Below are 16,839 nucleotides of genomic sequence, written 5' to 3' on the forward strand. Positions count from 1 at the left end.
TCTGGTACCTGTTACAAGTCGGTATGCTATAATTAGACATCTGTAAGAGTTAGAAGGGTTAAAGTACTAAAATTTTATTGTGTAAATATCTGGTACCTGTTACAGGTCGGTGAGCTGAAATCTGGTACCTGTTACAAGTCGGTATGTTATAATCACACATCTGTAAGAGGCAGGAGGTTTTACGTACAAACGTTTGATTGTGTAGTAATCTGGTACCTCTTCCAGGTCGGTGAGCTGAAATCTGGTACCTGTTACAAGTCGGTATGCTATAATTAGACATCTGCAAGAGGCAGGAGGGTTGAAGTACTAGCATTTGATCGTGTAATAATCTGGTACCTCTTACAGGTCGGTGAGCTGAAATCTGGTACCTGTTACGAGTCGGTATGCTATTATCAGAAATCTGTAAGAGGCAGAAGGTTTAAGTACTAGAATTTAATTGCATAAATATCTGGTACCTGTTACAGGTCGGTGAGCTGAAATCTGGTACCTGTTACAAGTCGGTATGTTATAATCAGACATCTGTAAGAGGCAGAAGGTTTTAAGTACAAACATTTGATTGTGTAATAATCTGGTACCTCTTTCAGGTCGTTGAGCTGAAGTCTGGTACCTGTTACAAGTCGGTATGCTATAATTAGACATCTGCAAGAGGCAGGAGGGTTGAAGTACTAGCATTTGATCGTGTAATAATCTGGTACCTCTTACAGGTCGGTGAGCTGAAATCTGGTACCTGTTACGAGTCGGTATGCTATTATCAGAAATCTGTAAGAGGCAGAAGGTTTAAGTACTAGAATTTAATTGCATAAATAACTGGTACCTGTTACAGGTCGGTGAGCTGAAATGTAGTACCTGTAAAAGATCGGTTCGGTTTATTTATGTATATGTATCTGCGAGGCACAATGTTTTATTTAATTGAATCAAGAATGGTTAAATATCTGGTACTTGATTAGGGTAGCTTAAGTGCAATTCCATACCCTTTAGCAGTACCTAATTGATGTATGAAGGTTCCTTTCTGAATTATACCTTTTACATATACACACGCAGTCCCTATAACAGATAGTTGGCTTTTTACGCCGGTATCTGTTGTAGAGATAGAAATTATCAGATCCTGATTCATATTACTACTACATAGGCAGCTTCATAACCTGATGCTTATCATATTTAATAAATGAACCAACTTGAAGATTTTACAGGTAACTTCATATTCTGATATCTCATACAGGTAAGTTAGTACCTGTAAGAATTAGGATGATTCATTATTGTATGTCACACCTGTTTATCCGTTTCTGTCTGTTTTCTTCATGCATAGGCGTCGGAACCAGGGGGTTGAGGGGAGGCTTAGCCCCCCTCCCCCACACTTTTTTGCAAATATATACTAAATATAGGCATGCATTGAAAATTGGAGTTTACCTTTTTTGTTGGTTCAGCCTACCCCCCCTTTCAATTAGCCCCCCTTTCAATTTGCTTCCGAGGCCTATATCATGTTTAGTATCACATTCATACGTATGCTTTCTTTTTTTATTCTTGAGGTCTTTTTCTTTCAGTTGCATGCAAGAAAAGTTCATTGCCAAGCCATGCCTTAGAGAAATGTTCTCATTTATTGACACATTTTCATGACGCCCTATATTTGATAATAGTCGGAAGAAACATTTCAATATACATGTACATCTATCATTCATCCAGCTACTTCGCGAAAAACTTTGATATGACACACGAATTAAATCAATATCTTTCGCTCTATGTTCCGTAATGTTTTCGCTGCATTTACACATAGCTTTAAATAAAACAATTTCAAACTGTTCTGGCTCATTGTATTGATCTCGAGACGTGGAATAAATTGACATTTTCCTCGAAAATATTTTGTGTGCGATAATGATACTTTTTAAAAATGCCAAATAGAAAATAAAATGATTTCAAGTGCTTATAGGAATTAAATACTGAAAATTGTTAAAACAGTTCGAATAAAAAGTTTATGTTTGAAAAAAAATCTAATCATAAATGATTAATTGAAAAATATATCATATGCCGTTAAAGTATTGCTGTGAACGTTTTTGTTTAATTATGCCATTTTTGCCTACTTCAAACCAATATATGCAAAAAATTTTAAATCGACATATAAAAGACGCATTCCGTTCATTAAATTCCTCGTCTTGCATTGACTGGGTTTATCTGTGTGTGTGAGTGGGTGGTGGGGTGGAGGGGGGGGGGTGGTGGTATCTGTAAGTCTGGTAATCGCGCGCCTCTCCCAATTTATTCAGGATGTGATATCTAAGCAGGGCAAATATGTACTTATAAATATAAATTATTTATAGTACTTAACGTCAATTTCTTTCTAATTTTTTTAATTAATTTTTTTGGAGGATGGTCTGTAAAACACCTTTGTTTTCTATTGAATATAATTAAAATTGTTATGTCGACCCCCCCCCCCCCAACACCCACACCCTCCCTCACACACACTGAGTTTCTTTCCGTTTTATATATTTACATAAGCATGAACCAAACGAAGAACGAATTAATATGGTTTCATTATACGTCACAGTAATGCGAGATAACTCAATAAACACTTATGGAAAGATAACTCCCGCCACCTTCCAGGCGGTACCAAATAGCCTCGACCAAATTTATGCTAAGTCAGAAAGTCTAGTGGGTAATGGTATTTTAAATAGTGCATGAAGTAGAAATCAGATTTTGCAAATATAAAAAAAAACATGTTTTAAAATTAAATTCAGAAATTTGGAAATGAATTTATTCTTTGAATATTAAGGTACATTGATGGTATTAGGCATTCTATTTATTTTATCTCAATTTAGTTCAGTTTATTGAAGTCAAAAGACATGTACAAATGTATCTCAAAATTATACATGTTTAATAACAAATATAATAATGAGTTTAACATGCAACTTGTACAGTACGTATTATATTTTCTATAATGTATAAACAAGTGAAAGGCACTATTCTTGATGCACTCGCTAGTTGCACAAATTTTCCTAGATTACATAACTCTTTTTTATTCTGTTTAATAACATGACTAAGTAACTATACTAATTTGAGGGCACTTGGTCTTCGGGAGTATAGCACATATGTACATTGTGTTACAGTTTCTATCGAACATGTACAATTTTGCTAAGCCTAGCCAATGAAATTCATTTTTAATATTTACAATGCAGTCATCATTATTTTCTATCCTTTCTATGCTTGAAGAATACAATTATCACTACTTATAAAGAAAAAAAAAACAATATTAAAGAATTTTCTTTTCCCTGACCAGTTCAAATCATACCCAATTTGGACAATTGTTTCCAACCATTGATGTAGCAACAGGGGGCCCAGGGGGTGGGGGCTGCCCTCCCCCCATTTTTTTTCGAACGTAACTTATCACTGTAGGAAATGTTTATTAAAAGGCTCCCCCAACTTGACAGTTACAGTTAAAGGAAATAAAGGAAATGTATTTCTGCATTAAAATAAAATTTGGTGCTAACTGAAGGTGTGCTTTTATTTTTAAAAAAATATATATATACATAAATAAAAATATCATATATACCAATTATACAAACAATGATATTTCAATAAATATTTTTTAAACACCTGGAGCAAGCCTCTGTACACCAAGATGCATTTTAATTTTTTCACTTCATAAAAAGATTGCTCATGAGGAAAACTTGTGGTAAAAATTGTAAATCATGCTAGTTTGAACATCTAACCGTCTAAGCGCAAGATACTCTAAGTATATTACATACAGTGTTACGTAGAGATTGTGTCTGTCACTGTCTGATCTGACATACGTCTCTCATCAACGTGTTCTTAATGTAATATTTTTATTGCGAAATGTACCGTGGTCAGGGGAGAGTCAGGGCAGAGGCCCCCTTAGGTGTCACAATTTTTAAAGCAAAGGAATCTCGGGTTAAATGCATGAAAGCCAAAAAATGGAAAGAAAAAAGCACAGCGGCTTGCTAACGGCGTGTAATAATTATTTATTTAAAATCATATAGAGAGTAATCCAAGGGAAGTAATCGGGAAGCAAAAATGCTTCAAAATGCAGAAAAAATTAATATTCACTTTTAAAATTCTTTAATGCATACCATTTGCCCACCGATTTTTTAATTTAAAATGTTTAATATAATAAGATATTGACCTTCATTTTTCTATGCTTCATTTGTAAATGATTGTATATTTTTGTACTATGCATGCCTTTAAACACAGCAAAATTTACCATATTTTGATATTTTCCAGTACCTAACATGACTATTAACAAGTGTGAAATTAGAATTGAACCGTAAACATTGTCGTTTGAATCTCTAGCATTGGTTTGAACACAAATTTAATTATCTCCTTTCATTTCTGGACATCTTCATGAAAAGAGCAGATTTTCATGCGTTTCCATGGCAACCGAGGTTATAATTCAAAATTACTTCTAAATTTCACAATCAATCACACATTTTTTTAAAATTATGATAGAAAAAATCCAAATCTGTGACTATGCGTTGCCAACCAATTTTGATAATTACGGAGAATTGGTCTTTAAATGCTTATGTACAGAGACTTTAAAGAATAACTTTAGCTCCTTGTAATGTATAATTTTATTAACGTTATAAGCTCAGTAATATTGCTATGTATTAATTAAGATCAAAAACTACTATTGTTAAAGTTCAACACTATTTTTTAATATTTACGAAGTCATCATTTCTAGACGGAAATAATCAAATCTGTGAATGAGTGCATGACAAAAGTGGATTTATTTTCTTTGTTGCTATGGGGAATTTTCTGTTGCTATGGCAATTAGTATTTGCAAAATATTCCTGAATTCATAATGAAGGCTCAGAAATAGGTTTTTACTTTAAAAATTGATTTTGGTATCCACCCATAAGATTTAATTCCATAAATAACTCGCATATTTGACAATATGTCTCTTTCTCTTAATCAAAACATCCATGTTTGTTGCTAGGCAACCGACTGTAAATATTAAAAAACACACGTTTTTGAATTTAAATTCAAAAAAGGATATTCCTCTGCCTTTATGTAAAATATACCATACTCTTGTTTTATGCTAGAAGTTTGAGATATATGGCCTTGAAAATTGCCCAAATTAAGAAAAATGCTGAATCAGCAAAAAATGCAAAACATGCATATCTTCCATTGCCCGTAAAAGAAATATCTTAAAATAAAAATTCTATGTATTACATGGTTTTATCACTTGAAATGTTTATCTTTATGATAACATTATTTAAGAACCCCTCTGTTAATATTCACATTCAATTTCAAGCCTCTAAGTCTAGTGATTTATTTGTCCATACCCATGGAAAATTGACTAGTTGCTAGGGAAAACTTCTTTGGCCATGTTTCCATAGTAACCAGGACCCAAAATAATTTTCATTTTACATACGTGGTTCATAGTGTAAGAGAAACCTATGTGTGTAAAATCATCGAATTCTGAGAACCCTCATGATTCACTTTTATACACATATTGTCTGATTCTTACAGAGACCCGTACTGAATAGTAAAACTTGGACCAAGTATTTTATTAGTAAAATTTATTAAAAAGAATTTTTACATAATCATATTTATTTTCCCTTTTTAAATAAATTGCTGTGTAAATATAATGCCCCTTTTCATTTTTTTTAAACTTTTAAATGAAATTAATCTTTGTAAAGTGTACAAATAAAATTCATATTTTGATTTGATTATCAATTAATCCATAGGAAAATAAAAAGTCCAATGGCTTCTTATTATCCTTTTGTTTGCCATATCTTCAGCTTGTGTTAGAAGTTATTAACAGGTGCTAATTAGTGTCCTGGGGTCATGTACTTATTCTTAAGTACTTAAATAAATATTATTCACACATTTTGATTTCGTCTGTTGGTATTTTCATACACACTCTTTGACTTTAAATTTTAGTTTTGTACAGAATGAGGTAAATACCCACATTTTGAGATAAATTTGTGATGCTGAAATAAGGAAATATTAAGGCAAAAAAGCATCCATAGTATGTTAAACCTTAATTCTAGCTTTAAAATGATTCCAAATTTTCAACACATGAATTAAGGTAAAACCAGGAATAAACTTTCTACTAGTCAGTATCTACATGTATGCATTTTTCTCACAAATACCCCAGTGGAAAAAATCTTCAGCGTGGCAGGAAAATGGTCATATAATATAGATATTAAGTTCGGGGACACAGTATTTTAAATTTTATGAAGATTTAATAATATTTCTGTAAAAATGTTGTAAAATAATCTGTTAAAAATAGTACATGACTTTTTACTTTCATACGTTAATATCCTTGAATGTAATTTGTAATTTAATTAATTACATTTGCAAAGTAATTGTAATTTAAAATTATTACATTTCAAAATCCATGTAATGGTAATGGTAATTTAATTGAAGTTTTTGGGAAGTAATTGTAACTAAATTAATTACTTTCCTATGTAATTGACCCCATCCCTAATCTATTGCAAAACTTGCGTGGTCTCACGCTTTTTTAATTAGTATGATTAATTAGATCATTGAGCATTTTGATTGAAGTAATAAATAATTTTTATTATTTCCTCTTTTACACGTGTGACATTTTTAATAGTACTTAATTTCCAAGATGAAGGAAATTAAAATGTTTACATCAAACCACTTTGGAATTTTCAAGTTTAAAAAAAAACCAATACCAGTCAAGGAACTAATTGAGCAATATGTGTAAAGGTTTATTCAGAGGTTCTGATTTATTATCATTACTTGTTTGGTTAACTGAAGTTGTATGTTTCAAATACAATCGGAGCAGTAAGTATCAGTCATGTTTCAGTTTCAATTCTCTCTCTCTCTCTCTCTCATTTTTTAGACTTTCTTTCAGATTTGCTTAGGCAGATATTTCCTGTGTATAGTGAAGTACCGTATCGTTTATTGATCTAATTATTTTAACTGTCAAGCATAAAAACTTAAAAGATGTTGAGTAATTTAGAGAAAAAAATGAAATCATTCGGTTTATAGAGTGAAGTGTAGAAAGTTTCGGTTTTTTAAATAATCCTCTATATGTATAACATTTACAATATCTAATTTTTTTTTAAAGTTAAATTAATTTTTCACTAATGTAAATGATTTTATCTTAGTTTGTTCAGATGGATATTATGGTTACATGTGTAACTTTGAATGTCCCTACCCAAACTACGGAGTGCAATGTCAGTCAGAATGCTGGTGTTATCAGCAACATTGTGATCATATAAAGGGATGCACAGGTAGTGAAGATATACATGAAGTATGATACAAACAATCAATATTTTTAACACGAAATGAAAAAAAATTATAAAGGCCACATTTTAATTGTGCAACGCCTACTCTGTGAAGCAGAATCATTGTTATCATAAAGTCAGAGTACCAAATAAGATTATTTATTAAAGATATTTATTGATTGCATGATCCTTTGTATTTTCCTTAAAGGTCATGATCAATGATAAAACCGAAGATATACCTTCCTACTCGATCTCTATTCACAAGTAGAATTTCCTCACAATCTCATACATCTGATAGACTAAAGTAATTTCCTTGAATTTCAGCATTAAAATTTATGCTATGAATAGTTATTTGTTATCCTTTCAAAAAGATATAGCAAAATTATTAGTTCATGCAAATTGTTTAAGGGGTCACTCGGTAATTACCGTGAAAAAGTCATCCATTCCCTTCATTTCTTTTCTACTTTTTTTTCTCTGAAATTTATCTTTAATATCATTGTTCTTTGTGCAGTATTTACGCAGCTGTCCAAAAAGCATACAAAAAATGCAAAACACGCACAAAAGTAGATTATATTCCTCATTCTTCTTATAAATATATGAATTTGTAGTTATGTCAAATATGAGTACTCCTCAGATCTCTTTTTAATAAAGTTTAAATTTATCAAAAATATATATCAAATCAATAAATTTTATGTAATGGCATATCTATTTTTTAGGCTCTGCAATCATGCAATATTGTATAGTAAGAAAAAACATATATCAAACACAAAACTGTGCTCAAACTTTGGAGAATTTTAATTAGTTAACCCTACAGCATCACGCATGGAGATTTATTTCTAAATACAGAATAACACATAATGGTGTTCAAAAGTACATTGAACATATATATACCGTAAATCTGGAATTTTTTGCTGTCGATAAATTTTTAGCAAATTTGCGATTTCATTGCATTCGCAAAAATATTTTTCTTAAAAATAAATTACCTATAAGAAAATGTAAACAAAGCAGTGGTCATTCGCAAAATTTTTAAACGTAAAAATTAATCAACAGCAATTCAACCCGGATTCGCAAAATAAAATCGACGTAAAAATTTCCAGATTTTCGGTATTAATCAGGTTATATAGCATATGAATAATATCCACTATCTCCATGTAAGTTTAAAGAATAGATCATAGCTCAATGAAAACAGAAAATTGGAATGTATGTTACATATATATATATAAAATTCCAATCTTCATTTTATTTATTGATTCCCTGTGTTTTGATTGGTCGAGAACACATTTCAGAACAAGTTTACACATCGATAAAATTTTCAATCAGAACTACTTTCTTGACCAAGCTTTCGGTCTATCGTATAAACAATGACTAATTGAAAGCAGTTAAATTTCTGGCCCGTTTTAGCTAAATTATGAATATAAGAAACTTCAAATTTAATTAAATAAAACAAAACTGGCGACAAATAGGACTAACCAGCTGACAGACGCCATGTTGGATCACGGGTATGAATTTTAAAAATTTTGATGTCATATTCAGCTCAGTTTGTATCGTTGTTACAGGGAAAAGTAACGTACCTCAAACTCTTGCCTTATTATCATCAAATTCATCTTTACTTTCTATATTGTTCCTCAATCTTTGACAAAACCAGTGTGCAAACCGAAGGCGTCGTCGGTCAGTTGTCGTTAAAGTCAACATGGGCATGGTCAAGGACGAACTATTCTGATGTAAATTTGTAATTACAATATTTGTTAACTGAAACAACATTCAGTAAGTTTTTATGAGTTTATTTATTGATTGTTTTGACAAAATAAAAGCTGAACTCTATCGAATTTCGTCTCTATTACGTTCCTTTGCGGTATTAAGTATTCCTAAGCCGTCCAGAAATAATAGATTGTATGGCGGCCTCAAAGATAAATAATTAATTTTCTTTAATTCGTAATTGGAATTATAAGAATGAAACGTTCTTTTTGAAAAATTTATCGCTGTGTAAAAGAACGTTTAATCCTATAATAAAAAAAGTGAAACAGTCACTTGCAGGCATATTTACATAGAAATTAGAGGGTTTTTAAGCCCGTTTCATAGAAAAAGAGAGGCAAAATGTATACAAATATTTTTGCAGTACCAGAACTACTATTGTTTTTTATTTGTTTTACAAAAATAGTATTTTTAGTTAATACCAAAAGGAATTAATTAGTGAAAAAAGCAAAATGTTCGGTTTTCGGAATGCAGTGTAAGTTTTTTTTTAATAATCCTCCTTATTATATACCTAATGTATATCACTTTTACTGTTGATTTTACGCTATCACGTGACGTTGTGATCTGACTTTCCAGATCACCACACTGTGGTTTTCTGAATCCATATCTATGGCACGCCAAATTCCCAAAAATGAGCTTAACATAGTTTCATAGTCGATAAACTAGGTTTATCGATTGTAAACTATAGTTTACAGACTGTAAACTATAGTTAACAACGTTAATCTATATTTTACATCTGTAAACTATAGTTAACGCGATAATCAATGTTTCACAACCGTAAACTATACTTAACACCCAAAACAATCATTTGCGATTGCAAAACATAGATTATCTGATAAATACAGTTTCACGATTTGTAAACTATAGTTTACAAACCGTAAACTATAGTTAACGATTTGATAAATATAGTTTCACGATTTCTAAACTATGGTTTACAACTCTTAACTATAGTAAACGATCGTAAATTATAGTTTACAAACGTGAATCTATGTTCATCAACAAAATCTATTTTTAACGTTTTATTACAGACAGATAAACTTAGATTAGCATTCGTAAACTATAGTTTACAGATGAAAACTATACTTTAAAACGAATCGTTAACTATAGTTTACGGTTTGTAAACTGTAGTTTACAGTCGATAAACCCAGTTTATCACTAGTGAAACTATGTTTAGCTCATTTTTGTGAATTTGGCGTGCCATACATATCACCACTTTCTGAGACTGATGACGAAGTACGCAGAAACATTACATTATTTTTCTTGCGCGTTGAAAAATCCCTTGTTATTATACTTTGTTTTATGGATAAATGTTGTACAATTGATCTCTATGTTTTATTTTGCTATATTTTGCTAGTTATGACGAGAAATTGATCATTATAAGAAATTGATCATTATAACTGTAACTTGATCCGAAGATATCACGTTTCGCTGATAGGCACGGATCATCAGAATAAACTCGACGCTTCGTCTCGTTTGATCTGATGATTCGTGCCTGTCAACTCGAGGTGATATGACCCTTCGGATCAAGTTACTGTTCTAATATTATATATTTATCTTAAATATTTATGAATCAATTCCTAAAAGATTTTAAAGTTTAATTATTTCTTTACTAATTTACACGCTAGTTTGTCCCGCTGGATATTTCGGTTCCAGTTGTAAACTTGAATGTCTCTATCCAACCTACGGAGAGGGTTGTCAGACAACTTGTAATTGTGAGGAACAGTATTGTGATCACAAGAACGGGTGTCAGTATATCTTAGATTGTAACGTAGGATATTTTGGTACAAAGTGTAAAGAAAAGTGTAGCTACCCAAACTATGGAAAAGATTGCAAGTCAACTTGCTCTTGTGGACAACAATTTTGTGATCACGTGAACGGATGCCAAGGTAATCAAGCATAGATACTTAAAGATTGAATGAGACATTACAAATGCTCATATTCCAAGTTAATGGTAATAAAATAATGTTCTATTAATATAAATAACATTCAAACTTTTTAACACTTTCTCGTAAGTATTCCATTCAGATATCAAAATAAAAACATGGCTTTAATTAAATTTGATTAATTTGATTAAAACTGCTTGTATGGAGGATGTAGTGAATTATCAATTTTCATTTTTTTTATATAAGATTGTACAGCAGGATATTTCGGTAAAAATTGTGAATTACGCTGCCTCTTCCCTAACTATGGGAAGAACTGTCAGTCAACATGTAATTGTGGAGAACAGTTTTGTGATCCCGAGTGGGGGTGTCTTCGTAGAAGGGATTGTTATGAGGGATATTTTGGTCTATCTTGTGCACATCATTGCCGCTACCCAAACTACGGGAAGGATTGTGAATATAAGTGCCTTTGTGAATACAAGTATTGTGATCACGTTAGCGGATGCCAAGGTATTCTACCGTATAACAGGTTTCTTAAACGGGTGTAATTTCTTGCAATTTGATTGCCCAAAGGTATTCCAATTAATATTTGCATGCCAATAAAAATCTAATTTTTTTTACGTACACACAGAGTTTCACGGGAAAACCATCTTTTAGATGCGTTCTCAGTAGTCTAAGTTTGTAAAGTTCGTACCAGAATTTGATTAAAATCAATACCATGTTAAAAATACAGTGTGAAACAACACACAGATCTTTTTCATTTAGTTTTTATGCACAATGGTGCATATTTTAACGATTAAAATTTTACTGGACTACTTCAAAACCGCTGAAATAATGTGAACATGTAAATGGATGCCAAGGTAGTAGTATGTTTATTTTTATATTTTAATTCACAAAACAAATAACATTTTGTGACGTGCATTAGAACTAAGCAAATGTACATTTTTTGTTTTATAAGAGATTTTGAATATTTCACTTTTACGTTCTATTGGTCACTGAGTTGTATGCGAGTCTATGTTAATTTACATATATTAATCTACAGATTTTTTTTAATTTGATTCACACCTTGACGCCGCGATGTAAATATTACTTGAGCTTAATGATCTTGGGTGTATGTTATAATTGTAACCAATGCCAAGAAAACATTACAATGTCTTGTTTCCTCTGCTGCGTAATCTTTGGCTTCAGTTACTTAGGATTACGATACTTTCTTCGTATGAAATGCTACAGCTGAGTAAGTATTCACATTTAGCAAAATTTTTGTTTTTAGTTTTAAAGAGCAAGATGTTTTGTAAAACTGTCTATAATATAATGGGAATTTATATATTTATGCCAAATTTCAAAAGTTAATAAAGTATTTCTTTTTATATCCAGTAGGTGTAGAAACCTTAAGCGTATTTATATAGTAAATCATTTTCAAGCTAATGTTTTGAGGACTTCGGATCACGCAGTGAATTGACGTTGTGAATTGTCTTGGGTGGACTCGCTTCAGTTAAGAACATTCTGAACCTGGGATACAAGTTGAACTCTTTTGATTTAATTGGGTTTTAGCTCACCTGATGAATTAAGGAACTCATGTAGTGTATATTCAATTTTTTTCAAATCATGACCCCTGGGGGTAGGGTAAGACTACAATGGCTGATCAAAGTTTTACATAGGAATATATAGGAAAAATCTTTAAAAATCCTTTTCTCCAGAATCACTGGGCTAGGAAAGATGAAACTCAAGTGCAAGCATCCTCAGGTAGTGTAGATTCAAGTTTGTTCAAATCATGAACCATGGGGTAGGGAGGGGCCACAATGGCTGATCAAATTTTTTCATAGGCATATAAAGGAAAAATCTTTAAAAATCTTCTTCCCAAGAACCACTGGGCAAGGATAGATGAAACTCATGTGCAAGCATCCTCAGGTAGTGTAGATTCAAGTTTGTTCAAATCATGAACCATGGGGTAGGGAGGGGCCACAATGGCTGATTAAAATCTTTTATAAAAATTTTCTTATCCAGAACCACTGGGCCAGGAAAGAAGAAACTCACGAGGAAACATCCTTATGTAGTGTAGATTCAAGTTTCTTCAAAGCATGACCCCCGGGTGTAGGATGGGGTCACAATGGGGTATAACAGTTATACATAGGAACGGGGATGGGGTAATCGTAATCAGTAATTGTAAATAATCAGCTGTAATCGACATATAGTGGACACGTTATTGGTTATAATGGGTTTTCTTGTGTGGAGACGCAACACGTGAGGACATGGTGGAATCAGGGGAATACAGAAAGCGAAAGACAGCATTGTTAAAAAAAAAGTTAACTGTAGAAGGAAAATGTCCAGTGAAGACCCTTTGCTTGTTTTCCTCGTGTTGCTTATTTTTTAAACCAATGTAGATAAATTAATAATTAATTTAATATTTGTTGTTTACAAGAGGCATCCAAAAATGTAAATATGTTACCATTTGAACCCATCATAGCTAGAAAATGTGCTGTGAAAAAGAATATCACAAACTAGTAAACCAAAACTTAGAAATTGAATTTTAGCATTTTAGGGCTACGAATAATTTTAATAGCTTAGAAAATCTGTAAAATATATACTTTTCGTCCTTTACAGTACTTTGTGCGCAGAAAACGAAAGAACATTCAAAATAAACTTTTTTTCAAGAGTGTCAACCTGGACTGGTTCCCAAGGAGAGTCATGTCAAAAAATTGCTAATATCCATATTTTGGTATGAATTGCCCGTCAGAATGTGAATGCAGAGAAAAAATGGTTTCTGTGAATAACATTTTACGTACAAAAGGCAATCTTACAGGTAGAAATAAATACCAAATGAATGTAGTTTTGAGCCACATGAGTACTGTTTTCAAGTCATTGCTTGATCTTTAATAACTGTAAAATCACAAATTTTCGTGGGGTCAAACTTTTGTGCTTTTAGGAAAAACTCTTGGTTCATGGGGAATTAATTTCGTCGATGGTCAATTGTTGAGTAGTGAATTATTTCGTAGTGGATATGAATTCCACAGTTACAAAATCAGCGCCATAGTTCTGCCACAGTTAAAATATTAGCACCACAGTAAGATCGTCGTTGTCAGTAAGATAATTATCATATTTTTCATAAAAAATCAAATAAACTTCTTAACCTCAAAATTATGTACTGTTTTTAGTTTCTAATGGAAAACTATAAATTACTCTAATTAGGGCTCATTGTTTGGCTTGTACAATCAATTATCTTCTAGACCTCGCTGGGCACATGAGGCCATTTTTTTTCACATTTCGCGATAATTACACATCAAATAGTTTATGCTTAAATAGTTCTACAGTTAACCATATCTCTAACATTGCACTTGCACTGAGAGTAAAAACATCGTATGTGTCCTATGTGCCTACCAGAATTTCCTCCGTCGATCTTGAATGAACATTGTTTATCTTTTGAAAACTTTTTTTATTACGCTATACTTACGACTTGTTATTATTGATACTTTTTTGCAGATTCTATAATCAAGTATCTATTTATTTAGTTCCAGTGTGTGTTTGGAAAAGGGGGAGCACAGATTATATTGAGAAAATATTTAAATTTTTGTTTTACACTATTTTTAATCGATAAAAATGTTTTTATTATTATTAATCTTAAATTCATTAATTATTTTGTCAAATAAATAATTCTATTTGTATCTAAATTTTTATTCATAGGTGCTGTGTGTTTTTCAATTTAATTGAAGATTCCTTCGCGAATTTTTCGCGAAATGACCACAAACATAAGTACTTCGTGCAATTCGTTTGCGCCACAGTTAAATTTGAAATGATGGAGAACCCTTTAGATGAATTCTAATAATGAGGCAGTTGTTGATGATAGTTAAAAATATTATATAAACATTAAAGGGATTAAACACATCTGTGTTAATAGGCATTTATAACATAATTCTTAGATCAGGAAAATGTAATCAAAATAAGCTGCTCTCTATATATACCGGGGTATATATTATACTTCCCGGAAAGAACTGAATATGACTGTGCCAAATGGTTCTTTACACTGGGGGGTTTTGGCAGACTAAATTTTATAATTATTGCAGAGACTGAAAATATTGGGGAGTTTCCGTTTACTGCATTATGCTTATTTATTGGAAATATACAAGTGTAGCTTGTGTCTTGAAATGATGGAATATGTTTGTTTTAGAATGAAAAAGAAAATGATATTCTATAACATATGTACATAATTCTTTTTCAATATATTAGATTGGATTCAAACTATTGTAAACTTAACGTTATCTTCTTTGATCTTGACAGGGTTTTCTAAACGTTGAAAGACATATTCATGTAAAATGTACTTGATCTATTGTTATTCATTAAAACTTACGGGGCAACATTTCTTTTTAATATTCCTCATATTGACGTGATAATGGTCCTCGTGTATCTGTGGATACTTTGAATTTGTTAGAACTAAAATCAACACTGTTTCCAAGAACGTTTGATTTTTTTTCCCGCCACACCATGGAACATCGCTTCCTGAGAGGGATTCCGAAAGGATCATTATTGAAGATCGTGAGGTTAAAATAGTCAATGTACTGAAGTCTTCTGCACTGGTTGTCATTAAATGTTATTAAGTACTCATATTGTATATGCATCAGTATTTTTCTTTTAAAAAATAGCACAAGAAATATCAGTAGTTTATTTAAGCTATTGTATCTGGCAAAAATTATTTTTTTGATTTTATCAAATATACATTTTTTGTGTGCTAAATAATCATTTGTTCTTTATTAAATTTAAACTTACAAACTGGATTTTCTACAATACAAAAAAAACTGTGATACTAATTTGAATTTTATTTATATAAAAACTAAAGAAAAAAGTAATCTTAACATTGTTTTTTGTTTTACTAGGCTAAAAGAAGATACTAGTGACATATTTTCTTCGGGATGTTCTCAGAGTTTCACAGGAAAAGAATATCAACAAAAGTGCGGTTATACATATTTTGAAGTATATTGTCAGTCACTATGCAACTGCTCGGGAAAAAAAGTGTGCTATAGTACTGGCGCTGTGAAAGCAAGGGAAAGGAATTGGGTTCTATAAATGAAGGAATATTGGGTGATTTAAGACTGATGTACCGTGTATGTAGATCTGGGATCCGTATGATGCCTGTTTTCTTGACTTATTTTAGAAATAGTAAATGTAAAATAAAGGTCTTATATGAAGTTTCTACTTTTCAGAATTTTTTTTTTGTTGGTTGTTCTACGTCCCAATCGAGAATATTGCACTCATAAAGTGACGTCAACATAATTATACCATTGAAGGGATTCAAATTGAGATTTTTCTCTGCATTTACCCGGCCATTGAGCAGTGAGGAATATTTATTGTGACGTCGTAACAAAAATATAAAGGTAATCACTTTTAAAAAGTTTCCATCATTATGAACTAAAACTAGATTTCTAAATTTTGTTAGCAACACATTTACGGTAGCGTTGATATACCGCGAAATGTATGTAGTTACGCAAAATGTCATAAACCGGAATTATTCCATTTTGCGATATTATATTTTGCGCATATCCCAACGCAAAATGAAATAACATAAAATGTATTATTATACTTTCATGTTTAATACTAAAATCTGATTGGTTTTAACGCAGTCTATTACCCTCAGCCTTAGCAACACACGTGTCAATGGGTAACACAACGGTAATGCCACATGCGTGGAAATTATGCGCGTACGGTTCACCGTAGAATTCTCAATACGTCAGTTGCGCGTTTGAAAGAACCGGAATAAACTTGATGTAAATGAAAGCTTGAGTCTGATGTAACTTACTTAAAAACAACAAACGACAGACGAAACATGCTTGCGAGTGCTAGATAACGAAACTTTAGATGATAAAGGACTCTTGAGTATCAAATATACAATAAAGAGGTTAGTATATCTTTTTAGAAGTATCGGGAAGTTTGAAAGCTTTCTATAAACGTGAACGTAAAGACAATCGACGATTTTTTTGCAGACATCTTTTAATCAAAAATGACATTCAGTA

At 31.7% G+C, this 16,839-nt stretch overlaps 1 protein-coding gene and 1 long non-coding RNA gene across 2 annotated transcripts in view; both read left to right on the forward strand.

The window, feature by feature from the left end:
• LOC134255626 (cell death abnormality protein 1-like) overlaps positions 1–11,790 on the forward strand; it is a 35,663-nt gene extending 23,873 nt beyond the window's left edge. Inside the window, exons 4-6 of the mRNA XM_062738146.1 lie at positions 7,089–7,214; positions 10,586–10,846; positions 11,090–11,790. Coding sequence (XP_062594130.1) covers positions 7,089–7,214; positions 10,586–10,846; positions 11,090–11,388 — 686 coding nt within the window. The 3' untranslated portion in view covers positions 11,389–11,790. The remainder of the gene's footprint in view (positions 1–7,088; positions 7,215–10,585; positions 10,847–11,089) is intronic.
• Positions 11,791–12,034: 244 nt separating this feature from the next.
• LOC134255622 (uncharacterized) lies at positions 12,035–15,942 on the forward strand. Its single transcript, XR_009989592.1, has 3 exons — positions 12,035–12,074; positions 12,262–12,417; positions 15,706–15,942. It is a non-coding gene; the product is annotated as an uncharacterized LOC134255622 (long non-coding RNA).
• The last annotated feature ends 897 nt before the right edge of the window (positions 15,943–16,839 follow it).

The sequence above is a fragment of the Saccostrea cucullata genome, unplaced genomic scaffold (assembly GCF_032062105.1).
Source record: "Saccostrea cucullata isolate Sc308-1 unplaced genomic scaffold, CSIRO_AGI_Scuc_v1 ctg4212, whole genome shotgun sequence".
In the NCBI taxonomy this organism is placed as follows: Eukaryota; Metazoa; Mollusca; class Bivalvia; order Ostreida; family Ostreidae; genus Saccostrea; species Saccostrea cuccullata.